At 38.4% G+C, this 16,998-nt stretch overlaps 1 protein-coding gene across 3 annotated transcripts in view; it reads left to right on the forward strand.

Annotated features, from left to right (window-relative positions):
* Positions 1–16,998, forward strand: part of LOC103179826 (host cell factor 2) — a 33,572-nt gene that overhangs the window by 14,408 nt on the left and 2,166 nt on the right. For all 3 annotated transcript variants that reach the window (XM_007895296.2, XM_007895297.2, XM_007895298.2), the window contains 16 exons: positions 302–340; positions 937–1,146; positions 1,389–1,493; positions 1,726–1,945; positions 2,857–2,984; positions 3,421–3,571; positions 4,088–4,308; positions 4,639–4,885; positions 8,288–8,448; positions 9,731–10,124; positions 11,065–11,322; positions 12,450–12,535; positions 12,896–13,033; positions 13,778–13,963; positions 14,512–14,809; positions 16,246–16,303. In XM_007895296.2, the coding sequence (XP_007893487.1) occupies positions 302–340; positions 937–1,146; positions 1,389–1,493; positions 1,726–1,945; positions 2,857–2,984; positions 3,421–3,571; positions 4,088–4,308; positions 4,639–4,885; positions 8,288–8,448; positions 9,731–10,124; positions 11,065–11,322; positions 12,450–12,535; positions 12,896–13,033; positions 13,778–13,963; positions 14,512–14,809; positions 16,246–16,303 (2,900 nt within the window). The remainder of the gene's footprint in view (positions 1–301; positions 341–936; positions 1,147–1,388; positions 1,494–1,725; positions 1,946–2,856; positions 2,985–3,420; positions 3,572–4,087; positions 4,309–4,638; positions 4,886–8,287; positions 8,449–9,730; positions 10,125–11,064; positions 11,323–12,449; positions 12,536–12,895; positions 13,034–13,777; positions 13,964–14,511; positions 14,810–16,245; positions 16,304–16,998) is intronic.

Below are 16,998 nucleotides of genomic sequence, written 5' to 3' on the forward strand. Positions count from 1 at the left end.
TTTGGTTAAGATAATATATTCCATAAATCTGAGAATTAAGTGGCATTCATCTGATTTGATGTTATAGGCTGGATGAGTGAACCTCTGTAGGTTTATTGAAGATTCATTCATTAACTGTTGGTTTGAAACTGTTGAATTGATTAAAAAAAAACAGGACATTTGCCCTATCTTACTTCCTATTTAATATGAAGCTAACTATTGGTTCCATTTTAAATGGCATAAGTTTTATGAACAAGTCCTGACCTGTGCTGCTATGTTTTGGAGAAATGCAATTTATAACACTGCATTTTTTCACCACCAGGCGGAGACAATACCTTCTTCATGCTACAGTACGTTCTGGGTACGTGACCTCATTGTAGCCAGTTGTGCTCCTCAGGCATGCTTTGGTTTATATTAAAAAAACACACACATGAAAATTAGTTTGTAAGTAAATAGAGATATTCTTTGGAAAGATTTTAATGGGGCACCTCAGAGTAGAATTCGGCCACAGTGAAGCCTTCCAGAAAACATTGCATGAAGGGGAATAACTGGTGAAAATTTCTATCGTTACAAGCTGAACATTTTGCGCTGTAGGACACCATGGATTTTAGAGCACTCTGGAGCGTGTTGTGTTTGCATATAAACTGTTAAGATGGAACAAATACCGACACTTTCATTATGTAATCCATCAGATATGAGTTCAGAAATATTTCAGGATTTGTAGAACAGACAGCCGTGGAAAGTATTCGTATGAAGTGAATGTTAATTTGAATGTTGGAAGGTTTTCTTGTATGAGCCCTATATTGCACGAGAGAAGTTTACAATTCTTATTTTGAAGCATTGGACTTTTTATGATGCTGCAGAACTAGCATAACATAGTTTTATGAGAAAATAAATCAGAAAATTACTTTTATCCTGCAATTAGATGTGTGAAACAGTTATTTTTATTTTTTTCAGGTGAACACACCAGCCACAACCATGCTGAAGACAGCAGCTGCACAGGTTGCAACATCTTCTGCCTCGTCCCGGCCTATTATAACTGTACACAAATCTGGTGCACTGACTGTAGCTCAGCAAACGCAAGTCGTCACCACAGTCGTTGGCGGCGTTACCAAAACATTTACGCTTGTTAAAAGCCCAATTCAAGTTGGTGGTGGAGGTTCTCTGGTATGTGTTTTAACAGTTCATCTCTTAAAATTATATTCATTTCACTTGTATCTGATTTTATTGCAACTTTACAAGTGATTGCTCATTGCTTGGTGTTGGGCTCCTTTTGAAAATGGTCAAGTTCTGATGAATGCTTTTATGGAGTAACTCTATTATGCTCCCCCAGATAATACAAATTTGGTGTCTTTATCACTGTTTTGTTGAGAGTGAAGATAACCTTAATTGAAATTTGTTCCTTTAAGATCTCCAATCTAGGGAAAATGATGACACTTGTTCAGACAGCTCCAGTACAAACTGGCGCTATCACTGGTCAGGCCACTGCTGGGTCATTAGCACAGTTCATTCAGGTACGTAAAGATAATTGAATATTAAAAGTAATTTTTTTTATATCTATTGAACCATTACTTTACCACAAAACCCTCCATACACGTGCGACTTCATGAAACTTGGTGATATCTACTCTTAAAAATATGCTTTAAGTGTTAGAATAAGAAAATGTCATGTGTAGCTGTTTTGTTTCATGTTTGTCTTGTATATTGAATTTGTTTCACATATGAATCTGTTTTAATGAATTTGAAGGCAAAAGGTCCCTTTCCTCCGGGTACAATAGTCAGACTTGTAACAGCAGCAGATGGTAAGCCAGCAACAATCATCACAACCTCTCAAGCTGGTGGAATGGGTACAAAGCAAACTATCCTGGGCCTTGGCAGTGTCTCCCCTACCAGCAGCAAACCTGGAGCAACAACCATAATAAAAACTATTCCAGTTTCAGCATTGATGAATCAACCCAGTACTACAGGTGAGGGATGGAATTGGTTATCTAGGTTTTCTGGTTGTCATTTCATCATTGAAACTTTTTCGCATCATGTTCTCAATCCTGAAAGACAAACCTATATTAGGCAAAGCCTAGCTGGAGAAGTGAGCTGAAATCTCTAAACGTTTTTTTAAATACTCATAAAGTTAGTAGAATTCTCTGCACTTTCAGTTGTAGTTGAATGAATTCCCGCTTTGTTTTATAAAACATATGAAATTCAACAAATGGCCTATATTTTTTGCAACTTGTATGTCTTTTTAAAACAAAAGTTGTGGTTCCTAGCCCAAGCCAAATGGGCTAACAGAGCTCAATGAGAATTGTGCTGTAAAGTCTGCAAACAATTTATACCTTTGATTGTAAAAGAGTATGTTTATTGTAATGTGATATATTGCTTCTTACACACTGATTTATTTCATAATACAATTTGAATATTTCTGTTGCAAATTACCAAATGAATTTGCTGATTTTGCTCTTCACTTTTTATTTTGAATGCAATTTTGGCAAAATTGCACTTAAAAGTTATGAAAAAGCCACAGTAATCATCTACTTTGTATTTAGATTTCTTTTAACTGAAATCAAGACCTTAGCTTTCGGTGAATGAGTAAATCCCTGTAGAGCATAACAAATTGACGATACTGGAAAAAAAATTGGTCAATCAATCCACGACTATTGGTTGGACACTGCTGTGCGCAATTGGCTACCGTTTTTGCCCACAAAATATACAGTCAATTGACTTTACAGTATATTCTATGAAGTGCTTTTAGACATCTCAAAGAAATGATAAGGCGCTATATCAAATGCAAGGATTATTATGTAAAAAGCAGTCCATGAAAACAGATTTTTTTTAATGTACAAATCTTGAATACAGAATGATTTTTGTATATCTATTTATTTAGGTGTTTCTGCAAACCCTGGTATAAAATCTCCAATAACGATCATTACTACAAAAGTAGGGACGTCTGGAACAGCGAAGATCATTACAGCTGTGCCAAAACTTACCACAGGACAGCCTGGAATGACACAGGTAGTGTGTGTTTCAGCTGTAGTTCTGAAGCAATATTCGTACACCTTTCTAAAAACTCAAAGATGAGGGCTTTTACTGCAATAATCAGTCACCCTCCTACCCCTACTCTCCCTGCCCTCCACCCCTCCATTCCCCAGCTAAGGTCCAAATCCCTAAATGTCCAGCACCTTAGAGCATCCTCCTGAGGTGAAAGGCACTATACAAATGTCATTTGTTGTTGGATATATTGCAGTATTTTTATGCCTCCTGTTACTTCCAAATATTTAGCAAAATTATGTAAAGGAGTTTTTTCAGCAATGGTAAAAAGTTTCTTTTTTCCCATATAGTAGCTGAAATATTTGGCCTCCTTCTACCATAACTCTTGTATCATAACAAGCTGGTAATGGTTAGCTTTTCAGATTTCTCTAGTTACCAAGTCTTCACTCAATTTTTTTAGGTGGTTCTTAAAACGCCGGGAACACCTGGTACCATCTTGCGAACAGTTGGTGGAACCCCCGTCAACGTTAGTGGAGTTAGACTGGTCACACCAGTCACCGTGTCATCCAGCAAGCCGACAGTCACAACCTTGTTACTGAAGGGGAGCACAGGTATGTTGTACGTTTTTTTCAAGCATGTTCCAGAGTTAAGTTCAGAATCTACAACAACAACTTGGATTTATATAGTGCCCTCCACGCCGGACGGCGGCTCAGAACGCTTCTAAAGTGTTTCCGAATGTTTCCTCTTTTTTGAAATCTGCCTTAATCTCATAATAATTGGGGCTAGGCTGACGGGTTTCGATGGGTGACAGACGTTCAGTTCCAACACGTGCATCAAGGCACTAACGGTGCCCCCACCAACCCCCCATCCGCTTGGAGTCAGGCTCCGCCACTGTTAAGCGCTCTGAGATGCTACCCTGTGTGGGGGGGCATTATATAAGTGCAAGTTGTTGTTCCTCCATTTGTTTCATTGCTGTGGACAGGTTGCAGTGTATCCTGTATTTCCTGTAAACTGACTGCAATTCCAGTTTACTGTACCACTCTGTCATCCACCCTTCCATTCACATTCTTTTGTCAATCCAGTGTTTATTTTGGGGGGATTAATCTGATTATGATAATGTGTTGCAGGCGTTACGACATTGGGAACTGTGACTGGTACAGTGACCACAACCCATGCTGGAGCAAGTAGCATTACAGCACCAAACTTCACACCAGTCACTGCTCTGGCCAGAGTAGCAACATTGGCCAGCCAAGGGGTTAGCCCAACTATTGATCCTTTGTCTGTGGCAACAAGAACATTACATTCTACAACAGGAATTGTATCAACACCATCAATAGTCAATACAGAGGTATGGTTTATTCTGTAATTTGTTTGGGGATTTGTTCGCAGTGGTGAAATATAAATATAAACTATTTGTAAGAAATATGTGGTTGATGTTGAATGTTGTCGCAAACTCAAGAGAGTGAAAATAATGTTTATGATTCTGTTCTTATATTGTTAGAAATATATTAAACTTTTGTTTCGTAAATACTATAAAAGATTTGATGTTTATTAGGTAGATTTGACCACATAAATATGCAGTTTCACTCAAAAGCTGTTGACAAGATTACTTTCTGAATATGTGTGTGTCTATAATGGATTTGTTGCTCAATATTTTCCTTGTATTTTGTGTGGACAGCCCATTTTTGTGATGTCAGGAGAGGCTGTATCATCTGCAGTGACTGGGTTGGCTGTACAAGCCAGTGAAATTCATGTACCGTTGGCTGTGGAGCAAACCACTGCTGTGGCAGCTGTTACAGAGAATAGCATACAAGCTTCAGACCAGCAGGTGCATCAAACCACAGAAGAACCAGCTCATGAAACTACAGAGACGAATACTACAAATACAGCCACTTCCAGTACAGCAAACATATCTCAGAATCAAAGTAAGTATAGCAATGAAAATGGATGCTTTAAATTGTTGTCACCCTATTTCAATTGGTGACTTTTTTAAAGTTTATGGCGGTGGACATTGGAGGCTTGACGATTCCATGGCTTTAGCCTCAAGTCTGTTGATGTAAACTGTAAGATTGTTTGATTAAGGCACTATATGTCTTAATCCAACTAAGGGGTATAGCACATAGGTAGTTTGGGATATATGTGCATATGACCGCTAGGAAGGTGGAAGGCAAACTACATGCACCTTGGTCTTTTTTTCGCCTAGCATTTCTTATGTTCCTATGTTCTTATATGAATACTATCAAAAGTGAATGTGGGTTCCATTGCAGGCAGAGATAGGAGTAATTATAATGGAATAAAGAAATGGCAGAGTCATTAAACAATTATTTTGCTTCTGTCTTCACGTTAGAAGACACTGAAAACTTACCAAAAATAGAGGGGAACCTGGAGGCTAATGTTAGTGAGGAACTTAAAGAAATGAACATCAGTAAAGCAATAGTACTAGAGAAATTGATTGGATTAAAACCCGATAAATTCCCTGGACCTGATGGCCTGCATCCTAGGGTTTTAAAAGAGGTGGCTGCAGAGATAGTAGATGCTTTGTTTTTGATCTTCCAAAATTCCCTGGATTCTGGAATAGTTCCCAGTGAATGGAAGGTCGCAAAAATAACGCCTATATTTAAGAAGGGTGGGAGACAAAAAATGGGGAACTATAGACCAGTTAGTCTGACATCGGTGGTAGGGAAAATTTGAGAGTCCTTAATTAGGGACGTTGTCGTGGGGTACTTAGAAAATCATGACATGATTAGGCTGAGTCAACATGGCTTTACGAAAGGGAAATCATGTTTAACAAATCTTATAGAGTTTTTTGAGGATGTAACTAGCAGGTTAGCTAGGAGGTAACAAGTAGATGTGGTGTATTTGGATTTCCAGAAGGCATTCAACAAGGTGCCACATAAAAGGCTGTTGCATAAGATTAGAGCCCATGGAATTAAAGGCAATATATTAGCATGGATTGGAGAGTGGCTAACAGGAAGAAAACAGAATATGGATAAACGGGTCCTTCTCAGATTGGCAGGATGTGACTAGTGGAGTGCCACAAGGATCAGTGTTTGGGCCTCAATTATTTACAGTCTATATCAATGATTTAGATGAGGAAATAGAGCTTAATATATCTAAATTCGCGACCCGTTACGAAGATAGGTGGGAGAGTAAGCTGTGAGGATGACACATAAAGAATGCAAAGGGAAATAGACAGGCTAGGTGAGTGGGCAAGAAGGTGGCAAATGGAGTAAAACGTGGGGAAGTGTGAAGTTATTCACCTGGGTAGTAAAAATAGAAAAACTGATTTTTTTCTAGAAGGGGAGAGACTCAGTGGTGTTAGTGTTCAGAGGGATTTGGATGTCCTTGTACACCAGTCACGAAAAATTAGTATGCAGGTACAGCAAGCAACTAGGAAAGCAGATGCCATGTTGGTGTTCGTTGCTAAAGGGTTAGAGTACAAGAGTAGGGAAGTCTTGCTGCAGTTGTATAAGGCCTTGGTGAGACCGCACCTACAGTATTGTGTGCAATTTGGTCTTCTTATTTAAGAAAGGACATACTCGCCTTAGAGGGGGTGCAGCATAGATTCACTGGGTTGGTTCCTGGGATGAGGGGATTGACCTATGAGGATAGGTTGAGCAAACAAGGCTTATATTCTCTAGAATATAGAAGAATTAGAGGTGATCTTATAGAAAGCTATAAGATTCTTAAGGGTCTTGACAAGGTAGATGCCGCAAGACTGTTTCCCCTGGTTGGAGAATCTAAAACTAAGGGATCATAGTCTCAAGATTAAGGATCAGCCTTTTCGAACTGAGTTGAGGAAACATTTCTTCACTCAGAGGGTAGTGAATTTGTGGAATTCTCTACCCCAGAAGGCTGTGGATGCTCAGTCCTTGAACATATTCAAGACTGAGGTTGATAGATTTCTGAAGGATAGAGGGATTAAGGGATATGGGGATAGGGCGGGCAAATGGAATTAGTTTAGAAGATCAGCCATGGTCTTATTAAATGGTCTTATGAATGTAAATTGTTATTTTCCCAAAAGAATATAAACATATCCACCTGTGGAGAGAGTGAAACTGAACATTGTGGATTTTTCCTAATTTTCACATCCTTCACATGCTACTTAGCTCAGTATGTATCTTTTACCTGTGTCTCACAGTAGTCTGTGTCTCAAAGCTCCGGTATGATATATTGGACAAAATACAAACAAAGAAAATCTGGAACAAGAAATGGCCATCTGGTTCATAGATCCTGCAGGTTCCAGCAGCTCACATGATATTTGCATTAACAAAACATTCTGTCCAAGGAGACTGAATGATTACATTAAGTCAGTACATTGTCTGTTCATTTCTTCATCTGGGTTTGAATTCAGACCAAATTGAAGGGATGAAAGTTTCCTCCCTCCTGCCTTAAGGATTCTAATGTGAGTTTAATTTGGGTGTGGTGGTGTGGGCCCACAATGTAAATTTGCACAAATTGAAACAAATTAGCAATCTTACTCCTAGACAATATAAGGATAGCTGGCATGGGAAGTGGGAAACAATCAGACTGGTGTAGAGTAAGTGGTAGTCATCTGAGATTGGAACCCAGTAGAGGGAGATTTACTCTATCTTGTGGTGTTATACTCGGCCTAACCAACATTAAGGACAATAAGTTCCATCCCTGGTATTTGCTTGATAAGTATAAAAATATAAATTAACGTGAATTCTCCACAATTTGCCCTGAGAAAAGTGGATACTCACATGATGTAACTTGCCAAAAGGCAATGTTAGAATTTGGAGAAAATTAAAAGAGATCTAGATTTAGTTAACTCATCACTCCTCAAACGGCATAAAACTGCAACAAAGAAATCACAGGATCCATTGCCAGATCAGTTGAGAACAAATCAACAAGTCCTGCTGAAGCTGCACAGTGTTTTGGTCAGGTCACACATGGAGAACCATGTAATACTTTCACATATGCCAAGGCAGCAGAACACAAGAGCACAGGTGCCAGGGTTGTGAAAGGCAAAGTCTGGGACAGACAACTGGAAACATTTATTTACACAGAAGGTAATCAACAGCTGAAATAGGTTACTGCGAATGATAGTTGAAGTGAAGGAAAGACATTGGACTCATTTTCTTAAAAAGAAGTTTGATGGTGTAATGGAAAGCAATTTTCGAAATATGATGCCAAATGGTCCGATGGCTTTCTAAACTTCTGTGATCTAAGCTTTCTCCCTGGCAATCAAACAAAACTCAAGGTTATTGATCTAACATCCTTCTGTTTCTCGTTAATATGCTGTCTGTACTACAAAATGGGAGGATTCATTTTCTTTTCTAACCCATTGATTTCATACCTAACAGTCCAACCTCCAGCCACAAGTAACAATGGTATACCAGAAAGTGTCCACGGGGAAACAGCGACTGCTGGAACAACCAATACAGCTACCACTGTCTCAGCAGCACAGACAGGAGCAGTAACAACTGTAACACAATCCACACCAGCTCCAGGCCCTTCACTGCAGGTAAGAAACAAAGAAAGTTTAATGTTAAATTAATAAGTGATTCAAAAAGTTGAATATGCTGACAATAACTTGAACTTTTGCATTTTAAAAATAGTTTAGACTTTACTAGTTGAAGCAGCAGGATCTGCAGTTCATGTTGGATAAAAGTCTTATAAGTAGAATGGCTTCATTGGATATTCATTGCAGACACCTTCAGTACCAGCTTATTAAAAATAAATCCTAGCATTCGGGAGGATGCCTCAAAGCACATCACCGAATTTGCTGTAATGTGTGATGACTGTGTCTTTTATAGCCCTGTTCCGAATATGGTAAATAATTTAGTATGAGTCAAGCTCCTGGAGGGCGTTTGTGAGCAAATGTATCATTCTTTTGATGGCAAGCATGTATTATTTGCTTTTAGGTAAATTTACAAACCTGTTGATTTGTCATCAACAATTTGCATACCTCAGATTCTAAGAGTAGAAGACTAAGAGGCTGCGCTGTATAAAAGACAAGTTTCCAGAGTTGAATCACAGTAAATCAATTGAATAGCTTGACAAAGATTGGTTTGGAATGCATTTATTGCATTTATTGCCTCTACTATGGGGAACAAATAGTAACTGATGATTATTGGGCAATAAGCGAGATTTGATATTGGTCTTTACTCTGGCAAAATAATAATAATAATAATAATAATAATCCTTGCATTTGATGTAGCGCTTTTCACGTCGGGAGGACGTCCCAAAGCGTTTCACAGAATAGACTGTAAAGTGAATTGACTGTATATTTGTGGGCGAACGCGGCAGCCAATTGCGCACAGCAATGTCCCACAAACAGTCAGGGATTGAAAATGACCAATTTATTATTGTTTTTGTTTTGGAGGGATTATTATTAGGCCGTGTGGAGTAAGGAAACTTGCCCAAGGTTTCGCCCTCTGCCTGGAATTGAACTCAGGTCTCTCGCTTGCAAAGCGAGTGCTCTAACCACTGAGCTACAGGACTCCGATAGTAAAATTCCTTTACTGTATGTAAAGTTGAACTTTTGCATTTTAAAGCTGACTTATGTCATTATCCATGAAAGGTTATAACCCCACTGTAGACATTTTAGTATTAGACAGAAACTGACAACATGCTGAAATTCAACCCCACAAAACCAGAAATGTATTTCTCTTCATGGATATAACTGATCTTTATTATACGTGCAAGCCACAGGATATGGGTGGAGTGTATAATTTTATTTCTGGATTTCGTGTTCTTACCAGCTGCAAATTGAATTCTGACTTCCTTCTGTTTACCACAAACAGGTGATCTCACCAACATCTGATGGTCCCTCAAGTAGTAATACAGCTTTATCAGATTCAAGCACTTTGCAGTTGGTACCTGCTCCAGATACTGGCCAAACTCCAGGGGGGTCAGGGCTCCAGGTTGCACCTGAACAGGCGTTAAAGAACTTAGAAAGTACAGTGGCCCCTGATTTGACTGAGCAACCTCAACAAGCTGTGCGGACGGTAGGCACACAGAGCCAACAGGTCAAAGTGGAAACTGGTGAAGCAAAGGGACATTCAAGTCAAAGTACTGAGCAGCACCATCATGTCACTACAACTGAGCCTTTCATTACTGATACAAAACCAGCAGATGCTAATCAACCCGAAACCACTGCTGGAGATTCTCCAGTGTCTCTGTTGCCAAAAATGAAAGGTAAGTGGGTAATTTGAAACAGCCGAAAATCTGTTCAAAGGCGTAGTTACAGTACCAGCTGTATTTTATTAAGAGGAACCCTTTCCAACAGGAGCACAAACTAGTTGTAGCTGTCTTCAATGCCAGAAAACTGGTTTACAAATCATTTTGGTATGTGGAGGGAAATAATAACTAATTAAAGTGTTGCATGCAAATGCAGCTGTATTTTTTGTTGAATGTTTTGTTAAACTCAGAATTTTTAAGTGGAATACAGCACTTGAAGATTACATAGGAACAGAGGAATGTATAGGACTGGAAAGACCATTTTTATCCATCCAGCCAGGCCCCAAAGGATTCTACTAAATCAGTTGAGGGGATATGGAAAAAGGTAGAGAAATAGTATTAAATCATATGTGACGATTTAATAAAATGGCAGAGCTGGCTGACTGGCTTACCGTCTCTTCTTATGTTCTCAATCATTTAAGCCTGTTGGCCGATCAGAAATTATTTTAATTGTAAGTAAGTCTCTGCCAATATCTATTTTAGCTATTCTAAAGTGATGCAACTTGCTGGGAATGTTTGCTTTGAATGTCTTGCAAATGAATGTGTCAACTTCAGTATTTTAATTGTTTTATTAAGACAAGAGGCAATACATTGCCAAGGAGTTAGCACTCTGTCCTTTCAGTTCAGGTGTCAGGGTCAAATTTAGCTGTATTTGACGAGATGTACCGTAGGTGGACCTTCTGTTGCTTTTAAAGTTACTATATGAAATATGTTTGGTTAGTTTCAACTCGGTGGCTTAGTGAGTGTGTGCCAACCCACCTCTCCCTCCTTATTTGGCACTAAGTGACACTGAAATCTGCGATCTTATTCAGAAAAGCATAAAAAAGGTGCCTCACCAGAAATATCCCACTGGTTTGGTAGGATTGCTCTGATATATTTATTTGTTTTATTGTTTCAGAATGCAGTACTGTAAAGACTCTGCCAGAAGATGTCTCTTCGGAACCAGCAGTGCCTAATGTAGACTCTTCTCAGCATTTGCAGCAACCTGTAATGCAGAATCCTGAGCAACAAAAGGATCAGTTACAGTCACCAGCACCCGTGACCACATTGAGTGCTCCTCAAGCAGTGATGCAGAGTCCAAATGATACAAACGCACAAAGCAACCAGCTAGGCCAATGTACTAGTACTGCAGAATCTCCGCAGCCAAGTACTGCAAGTACGTCCAAATTGATTTGCAATTTTAATTTCTTATTTGTGAATGTAGAATCAGCATTATATTAGCTTTTTTAAAAATTTCACCAGTGTAGTTATGTGAACGCAAACTACTTGTTGACATTCGGTCACTCAAACTTCTTACATTCCACGATACATACTTGTAAAGGACTTCAAGTACCACCATTGCTTTTGCAAACGAGAGACCTGAGTTCAATTCCAGGCAGAGGGCGAAACCTTGGGCAAGTTTCCTTACTCCACACAGAGCCTAATAATAATCCCTCCAAAAACCAAAAACAATAATAAATTGGTCATTTTCAATCTACGACTGTTTGTGGGACATTGCTGTGCGCAATTGGCTGCCGCGTTCGCCCACAAAAAGTCAATTCACTTTACAGTGTGTTCTGTGAAGCGCTTTGGGATGTCCTCCCGACGTGAAAAGCGCTATATCAAATGCAAGGATTATTATTATTATATTATTATTAGAAACAGATGTATTGCTAATGTATATATCTATTGTAGTACTTACAGAATATGTCCTTTGCAGAAAAATATGGTCTGTTATGTTCTCGGTCATGTTGATCACACTCATTGTTTAAATTAGGTTTGTACCATAGAATCACATTTATGGATACATTTCTCCTATGGTTTAAAGTCTGTTTGATTTTAAATGAAAACTAGCTGATATTCTCATTTCTGTAGCAGTGAATTCTGTATGTGGCTTGCCATCTCCATTTTCACTATACTATTCCACATTCATTTTAATCTTGGCTTTATAGCTGTTTGAAGTCTCTCTGTCTTTTTTCTATTGGTTGTTCATTTCTTTGGGCACCACGTGCTATCTTGGTTGTACGTGGAACACAGAATGAATATCAGGAAGTATGTAATTGTGTGTAAGGTGAAGATGCTACCCCAAGCGAAGGGCACTATATAAATGCAAGTTGTTGTTGTCTTGGGTTAAATATCTCACTCGGGCACAACTGACTTCTGTTAATTTGGTGACAGGAGATCAAGACTAGTGGGTTGTTCTATACAAGCATCAATAAGAACATTTGAACTCTTGATGATGAGACATTGAATACATTCATCGTCAGTGCACAGAAAATAAATCTCCAGATCTTTTATTTTTAGGTCTTGCCAGTTCACTTCCTTCATCTTCTACCACGGCAACTGTATCACCAAGTGAAGTCTCGAGCAGCAATCCAGTAGCAAATGGGGTAATTCAAAGTATTGATAATATTAGAAAAGTTTATTAGGTTGCACTAAATCCTAAGCTGCCAATATCCTATACAGAGAAGTTGCATTTTGATGTACTGTCTCACTTTCAACGTCAATTACAGTAGTAGTAACCATGGCAGAACATACTGTAACATGGGTCTTTAGTATAAGTTAAAACCTGACCATGAAATAGAAATGTTCTTGATAAGGATGCTAATCTTTAAGACCTGGATTAATATGTATAAATAAAATGATCAGCTGTAGCTTTTCCCACTCATTTTACATAACTATCGATTCCTCAGTAATAAATGTTGCATTGAATCAAGAGTTAAAACCTTAACAGCATTCCTCTTTTTCAGAAACAAGAAAATCCTTCTACACCACATAAGGTTACGCCAAAGAAAGAAGGGAATCCATGGTATGATGTAGGAATCATCAAAGGAACCAGTACTGTGGTAACTCATTACCATTTGCCACCAGAGGGCAGCCATGGAGAAGTAAGTAGAATTGAAATTGATCAGGTGAACTCTCCCTCTTAGGAAACGTTTTGGTTTGTTAAGTGCTTTACAACTTGATTCAGTTTCTGGCAAGTTTTATACTAAAGAGGAGCCCTTCTATCTGTAGCCCCTCATGGATGTACAGTATTTAGGCTATGGTTATGCCTCACCCTTTGCACTATGGATACACAGATACTATGTATACAGGGAAAACCTGTTGTAACACGGTGGCTTGGCTTGCTAAACTCAGATCCCATATTAAAATGAAGTGCAAAAACAAAAACTGCCACTTTATGTAAATTCCTGCTCACTGTACACATACGCTTTGTGCAATAAGCCCACTGACATCATTTCCTTTGTAAAGTGAGCTCAGCGGTGCTTCCCGCGCAGGGCGCTCAGAACCATTTATTTTTTAGTATAGGAAGCCAGCTATTGAGCACCGGTTTCTAGGTTACTGTGCTTTTGGTATAGAGTGGATCTACAGTACGCTCTTAATAGACCAGTGCTATACTAGGGTGTGTAGTAATAGGATTGACCTATATTCAGTATCTGTCTCCGGTTACAACTGTTTTAGCTTCAAAGGAACTTTAAATTTCTGTTTCAACCAAGTTCTGAGCATTCTAGTATTTGCATGTAACCCAAAAATGATCAATGATTGGATTCCAATTGATTCGTCAATGGATTGCTTGTGTTTTGCATTCACTTTTAAGTATATATTTACTTTGTTTACCTGTCCTTTTTTAGGATGCAAGTACTAACATTCCAGACTACAGTATGCTGAAAAAGCAAGAGCTGCTTCCAGGCACTGCATACAAATTTAGAGTTGCTGGAATTAATGCGTGTGGAAGAGGTCCTTTCAGTGAGATATGTGCTTTCAAAACTTGTCTCCCTGGATTTCCTGGAGCACCGTCTGCTATCAAAATTACCAAGGTATAAAGGGCTATTGAGAATGACAATTAATAATAATAATAATCCTTGCATTTGATATAGCGCTTTTCACGTCGGGAGGACGTCCCAAAGCGCTTCACAGAATAGACTGTAAAGTGAATTGACTGTATATTTGTGGGCGAACGCGGCAGCCAATTGCGCACAGCAATGTCCCACAAACAGTCGTAGATTGAAAATGACCAATTTTTATTATTGCTTTGTTTTGGAGGGATTATTATTAGGCGTGTGGAGTAAGGAAACTTGCCCAAGGTTTCGCCCTGCCTGGAATTGAACTCAGGTCTCTCACTTGCAAAGCGAGTGCTCTAACCACTGAGCTACAGGACTCCACAATTAGTAACAAGAGATGATATTTTAGGGGAGGGAACATTTAAAAAAAAGTAGATACAATATACAATTATTATAAAAGATCGATGAAAAAGGAGCTGCTCGAGAATTTAATTTGGCACATTGGTTGGTTAAAGGCAAGCGCTCAGGTATATAAGAAAACCATGATATAAACTGGTACTCATTTTGTTTTCTCATTTTTACAGAGTGTGGATGGTGCTCATCTTACCTGGGAACCGCCCGCTACAACTGCTGGGAAAATTCTGGAGTATTCTGTGTATTTAGCCGTGCGCAGCATTCAAGTGACAGAAGTGAAATCTGGAAGTCCTGCCCAGCTGGCCTTTATGCGGGTTTACTGTGGTGCTAAACCATCTTGTGTGGTGTCTTCCTCACACCTTGCAAACGCGCATATTGATTGTACAACAAAACCTGCTATCATTTTTAGGATAGCAGCAAGAAATGAGAAAGGCTATGGACCAGCTACACAAGTTAGATGGCTTCAAGGTAATTCTTCCTGATACTAATAAATTGTAGTTCAACCATTAAAGGTAATTGTGGGTATAATTTGGGTTTGGGAACGCTCTTATCTCTGGTTGAACACTTCACATTTCTGGAATTTAAAAACAAATTCATTTCATTGATATGTTTTTGTAAAATAGGTACCATATTTTTATCAAAATGTAATATACTAACCAGTTTTATTTAAAAAAATTAAAAACATTTACAAAGTTGATCTAATTTGCTTTAAATACGTCAGCTGTGTGCTCCTGGATGCTGTGTAATTGCAAAATATTGAAAAGGTTTGTAATTGTTTCCTATAAATACAGAGTGTTGTCAATGGCACTTTACCAACTTAAATCATTTGATTTTGCAAATGTTTTGTGAAGTACAGGTAGTCTGCACAGGCTGGTACTGTTGTAAAATGTGTGTTAGTGGAACAATGATCTAAATTGGTACTGATTCCAGTAAGTGGTACACACTGATAAGATACTGTATTTATAAATAGAAGTTGACTATTTTTTCTGCACAGTATTTTGTTGAATGTGTTGCAAGTTGATAAAAAAAACATTTTTTAAAAATTGCATTTACTGGAAATTTAAAATCAAAATGGAAATAGTAAAAATTCAGAGTAGCTAAATCAGCATTTGAAAAGTAAATCTGGATTATTGTTTCCAATACAAGTTTCACTAAACATTTATTTGTATTTAATTATCATTAAACATTAAGTGAGTCAGAAGCTTCAAGCCGCAAGTGCTGTTCATGCGTTGCAATGTCAGAGGTGCCATCCTACGGACGAGAAATTAAATACGGCCTGTTCAGGTGTTGAAGATCCCATGACACTACTCAAAAAGAGAAGGGAGTTTCTCTCTCCCAGTGTCCTGACCAACAATCCACCAAATAAAATTGGTTACTCACTCCCTGGCTGTGGGACATTGCTGTGCGCAAAACTGGCTGCCAGCAAACCAGACAGTCAAAACCACTTTACAGCCTATCATGTGAAGGACTTTGAGACATCAAGATGACATGATAAGGCACTAAATCAAATGCAAGTATTATTGTAAATGTCCTTACGCACCTGCAAGTTGTTTTCCCTCTATAGCTATGTATACCTTCTTATTAATAATTCCAAGTCATAGATTACAGCTCTTTCCACTAACTGGACATGTATTATGCTACCTATGGAAACTCTGAGCTGGAGGTTAATAGCTTTGAGAAAGTTCCAATATTTTAGCCCATTCAGAGCTGAACATTTTACTATAGTGTACTGCATGATTTATTTTGCTTCTCAATTTTTTATTTTGAGGGGGTACTATATAATAAAATTTCTTTGTTGTATTAATCCAATAATAGCTATACTTTTACTGCATTCTTCAATCATATTGAAAGCAGAAACATGTCCAGAATACATTCCATAACCCAGTTGCCTTCATATGCTTTAGATGCAGGTGGACAAGGAATAAAAGGCACTGCTAAGCGGCCTGCGGCCTCACCAGAGAAGTAAGTGAGCTTGTATGGGCCTGCATTAGAGCTCTCAGAGGCTGTGCATTTTAATTGACAGCAATTATAATGTACAGTCTTAAAGTGGAGAAACTGTCTCACTATGTGCATACTTTTTTTATTAGTTGTGTTTAGCAATGTAACTTAAATGACCACAACAGCTTTAACTGGAAGATCTTGTGGAATTCGAAGATTAGCAGTTATTTAAACTAACTGGACTCAAATATTTGTGAGTAGAATATCGCCACAAGGGAAAAATGCACCTGGAAGCACTGTACCTTTAAGATCAGAAAATGTTAATAGTTATTGTTTATTCTGTACAGTTTTGATCATCAGGATACATTTTCAAGATGCTCTGTGGAAGGCTACTATTATTCAACTCTTTCCCCCCCACACACCCCACAACTAAATTTTCTTTCTTCCTATTTTCTTCCTTCCTAATCCCTTCTGTGTTCTCTGTTTTTCATTGTATTGGACAGTCAAGTGTATCTCCTTATGTTCCACTCTGGCAGATTCCAGCGTAAGTTAGGGTTCACTCTACTTGTGCACCAAGAACCTGGTCGATATACAAATAATTACATTTACAACAGCAGACTTTATGTCTTGACTTGATAGTTTGGGAAGTAATATCTGGAAGATCTAGGACATAGAGTCCAATCTCGTTTGCAAATTGTTTGTACATTTTTACTGTACAT

Source organism: Callorhinchus milii, unplaced genomic scaffold (genome assembly GCF_018977255.1).
Source record: "Callorhinchus milii isolate IMCB2004 unplaced genomic scaffold, IMCB_Cmil_1.0 Scaffold5, whole genome shotgun sequence".
Classification (NCBI taxonomy): domain Eukaryota; kingdom Metazoa; phylum Chordata; class Chondrichthyes; order Chimaeriformes; family Callorhinchidae; genus Callorhinchus; species Callorhinchus milii.